The sequence below is a fragment of the Propithecus coquereli genome, unplaced genomic scaffold (assembly GCF_000956105.1).
Source record: "Propithecus coquereli isolate 6110/MARCELLA unplaced genomic scaffold, Pcoq_1.0 Scaffold94, whole genome shotgun sequence".
NCBI classification, from domain to species: Eukaryota; Metazoa; Chordata; class Mammalia; order Primates; family Indriidae; genus Propithecus; species Propithecus coquereli.
The window spans coordinates 192812-201960 of NW_012155729.1; the positions used below are offsets into that span (position 1 = coordinate 192812).

At 48.8% G+C, this 9149-nt stretch overlaps 1 protein-coding gene across 1 annotated transcript in view; it reads right to left on the reverse strand.

The window, feature by feature from the left end:
• The window catches only part of DIP2C (DIP2 disco-interacting protein 2 homolog C (Drosophila)), a 114409-nt gene that overhangs the window by 8687 nt on the left and 96573 nt on the right, over nt 1–9149 (reverse strand). Inside the window, exons 33-34 of the mRNA XM_012664942.1 lie at nt 2361–2418; nt 481–555 (exon numbers count right to left, since the gene is read on the reverse strand). Of these exons, the coding sequence (XP_012520396.1) occupies nt 481–555; nt 2361–2418 (133 nt within the window). The remainder of the gene's footprint in view (nt 1–480; nt 556–2360; nt 2419–9149) is intronic.

The window sequence follows — 9149 nt, forward strand, 5'->3', positions numbered from 1 at the left end:
ATCTTTGTTATTCCTTTTCTTCTGCTGGGTTTGAGGTAGGTTTGCTCATCCTTTTCCGGTTCTTTGAGAAGATTCATTAGATTGCCACTTTTCTCATCCCTTCACTACCACTTACCAATGCTGCCATCGTTCTAGGCTGACAAAGGGCTCCTCAGTGATAAAGGCAGGATGTGGAGAAGAGATGTGAGAGCCAGGAAGCAAGGAAGTAAGTCCACATGTGGTTTTCATCTTTCCTAAATTCTTTGAAGAGAATCTCTCATACTTCCTTAAGGAAATCCCATTTTGTATTTCTGAACTTGCACGGAATCATTTAAGCAATAAAGCTTATCACACATTATTTCCCAGCCAGGCATGACTTACCCAATGTAAACAGCATGTGCTGCAGATCGGTACATATGGACAGTGTGTACTGGCACCAGAAAGAGCAGAAGGTGTTTAACAGAAGAATAAACTGGTCTTGGGGGATACCCCAGAACTCACCTCTCCCAGGTGTGAGTCTCCCAATGGGCCTTTCGTTTCTGGGTTGGCAATTATGATCCGGACCCCTGGAAGTATCTATTTGGGAGAGGAGAAATCTTGTCAGTGGAAATAAAGACAGGTAGACACGACACACAAACCAACCGCAATCTCCTTTATGCACATGCCTGTTTCCTTTCTAAAGATTGTTTAGACAGGAGTATGGCATTAAACCAAAATTATATATCACAAAATTATATACCATTGTAAAATTATAGTCTAACAATTACATTTTTGTGGAAATTGTCACTACAATGTTATATCCTGTGTTGCAATGATCTTAAAATTAAGAATTTTGATAATTAATCATACTTCAATAAGGCTGGAAGGAAAAGAAATCTGCTGAAAAATCATTAGAAAAATTTTGAACAAAATCACGGTAACATTTAACACAGCCTGACACCTGCCAGCACAGGAATTTTCAGTTATTCCAATGAATGTATTTGTATTAAATGAACTTATTTACATTAAAATTTTACAAGAATTTAACACTATGCCTCACATGATGGCATGTGGGCATGAAGGAAAGGTGGTGTTTGCCGTAATCACCAAACTAAGGGAGTCACAAAGTTTTCGGGATGAGTGCGGACTCGAAGATAACCTAAAAGACTTTTGGCAAAATGATTTGGTAGAAAGCTGCTTTGGTGGTACCAGAAGGCAAAGATTCTGCATCAACTGCTAGTCCAGTCTGCTGGGCACTAATTAGAATGTCTGTCCTGATCTCCTAATTGCATTTTCAACTCGAGCTATTGGGGAACTTTTTGCTCCACGTAAACATCTTTTATTGTAATGGATGTCAATATTAAACACTCCTTTCTTAATGGGAATTTACCTTAAAATATTTCAAACTCCACTGATACCATGTATGTAAGGAATCAGAAGTTCATTCTGAAAACCTTGAATATAGCCTGTCTCAGCTCAGCTACTTTAAGGCAAAACATTTGATGGTAAAAACACAGAACCTTCTGGAATGGTCCCGCTGTACCTTTAAGTTCAAAGTGAGATTTCACGTCTCTGGTCCCCGTGGCTGACTGTGCCAGACTAACCTGCCAGACCACGCCAGGAAGTGTGCTGAGCATATTCCTACTGTTAAACCAGCTTTATAAAGGATTCTAACTTGCAGTCATACAGGCAAAATTATAAAAGGCCCAGAAGTAACATAAGATGCGTTTAGAGTTATGTCACTTGGAGAAAAGGTCCGATGATTAGGGCCAAAAAGGAAAAAAAAAAGGTCTTTATTTAGGCTTAAGTATGTTTCTTGTCCTTTACTTCTATCACAACAGCAGCAGCAGCAAAACGCAAACATAACCACCGTGGCAAGAAACTGCTAGTTGTCTCCTGATAACCATTCTCTCCTACTTCCCCAGTGAGATGCTCTGATCTTGGCCAGGCCCAGACGTTCAGAGTCAGTATGACGGCCCCCGAGCGTCCTCCCAGCCAGGTGTGACCATGGGACTGAATTCTGTCCATGGTATCTAAGTGTCAGGAAGACAACGTGGGAACCTTCCTTCTGGTCTGCATGGCTTCCTTCTCCTTTTTCCGTTTCTCCTGGAACGTGGAAATGACGGTGGGAACTGGGCTGTGCAGACAAGACATGAGGCACCAGGCCTGTTTCATGGAACAGGAGACACCTATTTGCCCAATTTTACACAAGGAAAAAGAGACCTAAGTCGTTTAAAACACTTGAGTTTCTGTATTCATAGCCAAACCCAGTCCTGCTATAGTGCCTTCAAGAAAGCTTTTAGAAAAAATATTCTATAAAATACATTTCTTAAAATTTCAAAGCCCATGCACGCAGACTCATATTTACACAGAAATGCATTTTTTCTTCCTTTAATACTTACTTTTCCTGATTCCATCAGGGGCAAGCTATGTGGAGATCCTCTTTCTACCAAACGTACTCTGCAAACAGAGACAGAAAGCATCACTAAATGTGGTTTCTGGGCCACGGTTCCCTTCCACCACACTCAGCACGTGGTCACGTGCCCAGAAAGTCGTCAGGGAACGTTCGTTCTGCGCATCACCCAATGGCACAGACAGAAGTCACGAAGGAGCAACCCCACGGCAGCGTGAACTGTGCACGTGAGTGTGCAGAGTAAAGGGAGATGAAGTCACAACTGCCAGGTCCGCGAGACAACCGGAAAAAAGATTCTGCACTTAAAGTGACCAGGATTCAACTTGGCATTTTCAGAGAAGGAAAAGAATAAGGATTAAATGGCGTCCGTGGAAGAGCCGATCGCCCACGATAGCCACGTCTGGTCCTGAAGCGCTCACAGCTCCGCCCACACCCAGCAAACACCCTCCTGGAAAGGCAGGGCCAGGACCCACCTCTACGCCCATCTCTGAGCCACGTGAGCTAAGAAGCCAAGCCAATTCAGAGAGCGAAACTTCTTTTCAGAAAAGAAACTCTTTCAGTTTAAAAAACATTTACTGGTAATTGAACCTTAGGAGCCGCGGAGGACACTGTTGCCAAGCGCAGCCAGAGCGAGCTCAGGGTCCCTCCAAGGTGTTACTGTTCATCTTCTGTGTCAGCAAATGTCACAGAAAAATTCCTTCTTCTACGTGAAAAATAAAAATATCCACATAGCAAAAGGAGAAAAAAAAACCCTACTCCTTCTGTAAGGGCAAAAGACGTATCTCCCAGAAGAACTGGGAGATATATTTGTAATGCACAGATCAAAGGGCTGGTTTTCTCGGCGTGTGAAGAACTCACAGACACAAATGAAAGCGAAGTGATCTGTCATCACCGACCTTGCCTAAGCTGGGGACAGCGCACCGATACCGGCAGGCTGTTGAGCAAACTAAATATGCCATGCACAGGAAGTGCCCATGGCCTGTGGGCAGGTAAATGTTGCAGGTGTGGTTGTTACAACACATCTCAATTAGCGGCACTTTATAAGGTAAAAACCAAAGGTAGCTCCCTGGCAAATGAGAGGTGGGTGGGCAGGAAGGACCCACTTTGCAGAAGCGGCTGCCCAAGGACTCGGGGAGCCAGAGGGGGTGGGAAGAGGCTCCGGGAGGGAGAGTGCAGACCCAGACCCGCCTGGCTCGCCTGTCTAGCAGACCTGCCTCCCACAGGAGCGCCTGCCCGCAGGTGACACTGCAGAGCTGCTCTGAACAACTCGGGGGCCACGTACACCGGTTAACGCCACAGCTGGAACTTCCTGCCACTCCTTCTGCGCCTCGACGTCCATCGCGGCCGACGGAATTGGCTCCCGGAGGGGAGCACTGATGCCCCCCAGGCTCGCGTCTATGTCAACGGGCCCTCAGCCTGCTCAGCGCACTTCCTCCTGACCAGAATCCGGTTACGAGTTCTCAGCCACAAAGCCACGCGGGAGATGTCGCGTCCTTGGGGACCTATCCGGAGGCTGAAGACGTCTGTCCTCTGTCCCTCTGGCTTTGTCCCGAAGTTGATAATCGTCTGGTCCTCTTTGCAGCAAATTTTAGCGTACACTTACGAAAGAGAATGCTGCTTAAAAATACTGACGTGCTTTTTTTTCTTTTTTTTTTTTTAACTTGCAGTCCTGGAAGGGCAGAGAGGACGGAGCGCAACAGGTAACGCCAATACACGGCAGCAAAAAGGCCCAGCGGAGGCGCGCTTCTGACGTCACTGCCAGCGACCGGAAGAGCAGCACGGCGGCCGGAAGGGCTGCCGGAAGGAAGGGCTACTGGAAGGAAAGGTAACCGTAAGGGGCAGCGGCAGCCGCTCACAAGCGCCCGGACGGAAGTCAAAGCAGAAGCGCACACTTCCGGTCCACGCAGACGAAAGGACTGTCAGCTCGCAGTGCTCCAAAGCTGAGTGACCCGGTTTCCCACGCGACTACGAGCTCGGCGCCCGGGAGAGCCCCGTTCTCAGGCAGACCTGGGAAGGCGGTTCCTCCTCAGGGAGAGCCGGGCTGCGCCAACACGAGGACGGGGAAGGGCCAGTGTTTCGTGTTTAGGTGGCGTCTACGACGTCGTGTTTAACGCGGACGGAAAACCACGGAGAGGAAGCGCGAATGCAGCTGCAGGGAGGGGACGCGGGTCAGGCAAAGACCTTGAGCTCCGCGGGAGGAGTCCGGGCGGGAACTGCGCATCTGCTGCTTAGTTCCCTCGTTCAAAGGAAACTGGGACTGAAAGGCTTAAAGGTCACACTGACAGGGCAGAGTGAGAGAGGAAGTTAGAGAGAATGAAACGTAAAGACAAAAAATAAAAAACCACACACTTGTAAAATGTGGACGTAGTCTCTAAGGGTAGGAATTTTAAAAAGCGAAGACGATATTATGACAAAGAAAGAGCCTGCCCTTTCCATCTCCTGAAGCATTCTTCATGGAGGGCCGGGCCCCGGGGGCCCCACCTGCGGAGCCATCGGGGTGTCCGCAAAAGGAGGTCTCAGCCACCTCCTCACCTGCTTCTCAACGACCACAGCACACACCCAGCCCAAGAGGTTTTTAAAGAGGGAGGAACCAGAGAAATGGGAAGAATGTGTTTATCCAGCACCAAGGGAGGATGGAAACCAAACCGAGGACTGAGAAGCAAACTCCATGGAAGATTCCGGCTTGCCTCCCAGGGCAAAATGGAAACCGGAAATTCATGTCTAAATATTAACAACATCAGACGTTGTATAAAAATGTAAATTATTTTCACTCAGTTTTCTCCATTGGTAAAGTCATCTAAGTTTCAGATAGCCTTCGTAAGTATTAATACAATTTAAGGAATCACAAAAGCCGTATCACGTTTCTGACCCTATGATTATGTATCAAGTTGGGCTAAACACCGAATTAGAAGGCCATGTTCATGCCTGAAGATCACCAGAGCAGAAATAGAGGAGGAAAATATATACCACTAACATACATGTAGTTTATATATCCACATAAACATGGAACTGTGCAACATGTGTTGAGCCTTACAATTTGCCGGGCATTGTCCTAAGCACTTAAGATGCATTCAATTAAGAATCCTATAACAATTCTACTGATAGGCACCATTATCACCACTTCCCAGGCAGAGAGAATGCAACTCAAGAGGGCCATGTGTGCAGGACCACGAGACTAGAACGTGGTAGAACTGAGGCCAGAAGATGGGTCCTGAGCCTAATCCAACCTCATGGCACCTACTAGATACATCACACAAGTGCAAACACACGTGCATACATTTGCAACACATTCACACTTGCAACAGTGTGCAACACACATACAACATCCACGCACGCATGCAATAGTAAACATACAACAGCATGCAACACATGCAAATGTGCAGCACACGTGCAACAGCTGCACACACACATGCACACATACCCTTGCAACACACACCACACATATGCACACTTGCACAAACTCACTCTTACATGTGCATGTACTTACACCATACATGCACTCAATGCACTTGCCCTTGCAACACACGACATGCTCACAAACTCACCCTCTGACATGTACACATACCTATTTATATGCTTGCAACACACCTGCACACACAACACACAGATACACACGTGCACACACGAGTGGGCCTGACCAAGCAGAGGCTTTCTGTTCAGTGTTCTGTCTTCCTCTCTACCCTGCTCTCCCATCTGCTGCTGTGGATCGCAAGTCTGGATGTGCTCTGCCTGCTCTCAGGGTCTTGACACTTTGCCCACCACCAATCAGGAATTAGTATCCACGCTTTCTGGTAATACCCTTTAATTATGACTTCGGTTACAAGCACTGAAGAAGCTAAGAAAGTTCATTCTAGGATTTACACTGACGTTCTTAAGATTTGACAAACTGCTAAAACTGTTTCTTTAAATGCAGAAAAAAAATTTTTCCCTAAGTCTGAAAAATTCAAGTCCTTAAGACCAAATTGGAAGTCACTGAGAGATGGTGAATTCATTTTAAAAACTTACAGTCACTTTCAAAGAGTGACTATTGATCATTTCCTCCTTCTTCATGTGGGAACCGAATCTATTCCGGAAGCAGGGAGAGTGCACGTCCGCGTTCTGTGATGTAGAAATGCTCTCCATGGCAACCTGTGACAGAAGCACACTGCCGGGTCCCAAACTCCACAGCTCTGAGAACACAATGGGTGTTAGAAACAGAGGCAGAACTGGCCAACGGGACCTCTTTGATCACCTGCCTCCACAGCGATGGTTTTCCTCCGTCATCCCTCTTTCTTGTGTGAGTACCTCACACGCACGCACACACTATCCTCTCTCAAAGAAACCGCACACATGTGTTGATAAGCTGACCTGCTCCAGGGTAATTAAGCGACCACTGGGTAGGTGGTTTGCAGCTCCCAAGTGCACGTACCATGATAGTGATAGAAAAAGTCGTTAATCCTGTGACAGACCCTGATGCAGCTGAAGCGAGTAAACACCCCCCCACCCCGTTTCATAGGAACAGTAACAAGAAAAACAGGGGGTCCACATTTCGTGTATCTCTCCTGATCACTACTTCCCAGCCGCAGGCCTCAGACTAGCTGAGTTTCCCACTCACTCTGTGGTCAGCACCCCTGGGTGCTGGGGAACGGAAGAGGCGAGTCCTCTGTGGGGAAAGACATCACCTCACCTTCCAAACAGCAACCCTGCAGCCGCCCCGGCGCTCTCAGTGACGTTGTCTACCCCCGTCTGGCACTTTGTAGCATTCTTGTACTCAGTCCTGCGGGCGCCTGGTTTTACTGTCCCTGCTCTAAGCACAGGGAACCTGAGGTCACAGAGCTCCCTCACTAGTCCCGGGACTTAAGGCGGAAAGGGGATTTGAACTCTGACCTTTCTGACCTGGAGCCTCCACACCAGTGGCTACAGCGTAAGGTGCGTTTCACGCCTGTCGAATAAAGGCTGAAAGTGATGCTGGACTGTTAAAGCATTTTGTCCAGGAATATTCGGGGGAGGGTTTTGGAAGGAGGTGGCATCTGAGCTGAAGTTGAAAGAATGAGGAGCATTTCAGCAGGGCTGGTGGAAGCCCCCCGGGCCAAGCTCCCTGGAGGGTGGGCTGCGCCTGGGTGGGTCAGTGGGGAGGTGTCAGGAAGATGGAACCGAAGGTGAGGGAAGGACAGAGATACCTCTGTGACCTTCCACACTGGGGGTAAGGAAGAAGAGGCCCAGCCAGATGGAGGGGGCCACTGACGGACCCAGGCAGACAGGTCACAGAAGAGAGAACCTTGTAAGAAAGGAAGTGAGAAAGAGGGAGAGCTGACGAGGGTTGGGGTGGAGGGTGTGGGGCAGGTGCCCCCCCAGGGAGCAGCTCAGGGAAGCCTGGGGCAGGACTGGGGTGAAGAAACGGTCACCTCACGTTCCAGAGCAGGGCTCCGCTTTGCTCCTATAAGTGACACTGAAGAGGAAGGTCTACGCCTCCTGAAGACACTCCCCTCTGACAGAGGAGAGCGCTGAGAATTTACATCAGGGAAGGTATTGCTGTGACCAGACCAAAGAACAAGCAAGGTGCCGGGTGCCCTGCCGAGGGCAGCTCTCACAGGGTCAGCGCCGAAGAATGGCCGATTGACGGTGTCACCAGTGCAGTGAAGTGCGTAGAATTGCATAGCGAGTTCCAGGTCACGAGCGCTTCTAGTTCTATTTTGGACGTTCTGCGTAATGAGAGAGGAGCTTCTCAAGGACAAGTGTTATTACAAATTAGTTCACAGATTAGGTCAAAACTGTCACCGAGAAGGACTGACGTGGCCAAGGTCAAGGAGTTAACAAGCCAAAGCGACAGAGGCCCATCCGAGGACTCCGGAGTCCTGCTTTTTCCAGCACAACGATATTCTCTGAGACTGGACTCTGGTCACTTTACTGCCACATGCTGAGAACCGGCTCTAACTTCACTTCGCTCTCCCCAAATCATCTCCCTCCTTGACAGGCAGACGAGCCACCCTGGACACAGCCAAAGGGTGGGTGGAAAGGTTGGCAAATGGCAGTTCTGTCCTTCTCCAGAAAGAAAAACCCTTAAATCCTGACTTTCAACCTTCTCCAATACTACGGGATACTCGTCACACAGTAGGAGGTTGACGTCCCAAAGGTGAGCAGTTTTTACACGTGTCGCTATGACATTTGTCCTTCATGCATTTGAGGGCCAGGCCACAGACAACTGTGTAAATATTACGCAGGTATTCTCTGATGACCTAGTTTTCACCTCTTGAGAAAGTTACACAATCATAAGATTATTTTCCAAATAATGTTTATAGAGAGTAGATTTGCTTTAAAGTCCAGCAGTTATTATTTAGAAAAGTGTATGCCCCCGGGACAAGTTATTTAATCTCTATAAAACTACGTTCCTGACTTTTGACAACGTTCCAGACTGAACTTCGCTACCTGGTGCTGGTGATCTTGGCTCGTTCTCTGGCCCTCGGCCACCTTGCGAGGGGCTTCCGTGATTTTTGGACCATGTAACACGCACTTCTTCGAACAGGAGGCTCTGACACAGGCTGCAGGCACCAGGCGGCCACCACGGCGGGACAGGGCCGGGTGCAGGGTGGTCTCAGCCCTGGCACTGCTGCCGTCCTGGGCACTGCAGGGAGTCAGGCAGCGTCCCTGCCCCTGCCCAGGTTACGTCAATCACAAATGCTCCAGACTCGACCAGGTGTCCGCTGGGCCACGAGCGCCCTGCCAAGAACCTGGTTAGACCGAGGACCCTCCTCAGCCTCCTCACCCGGCCCGGCACGTTCACACGTGAGAGCTGGTGGCT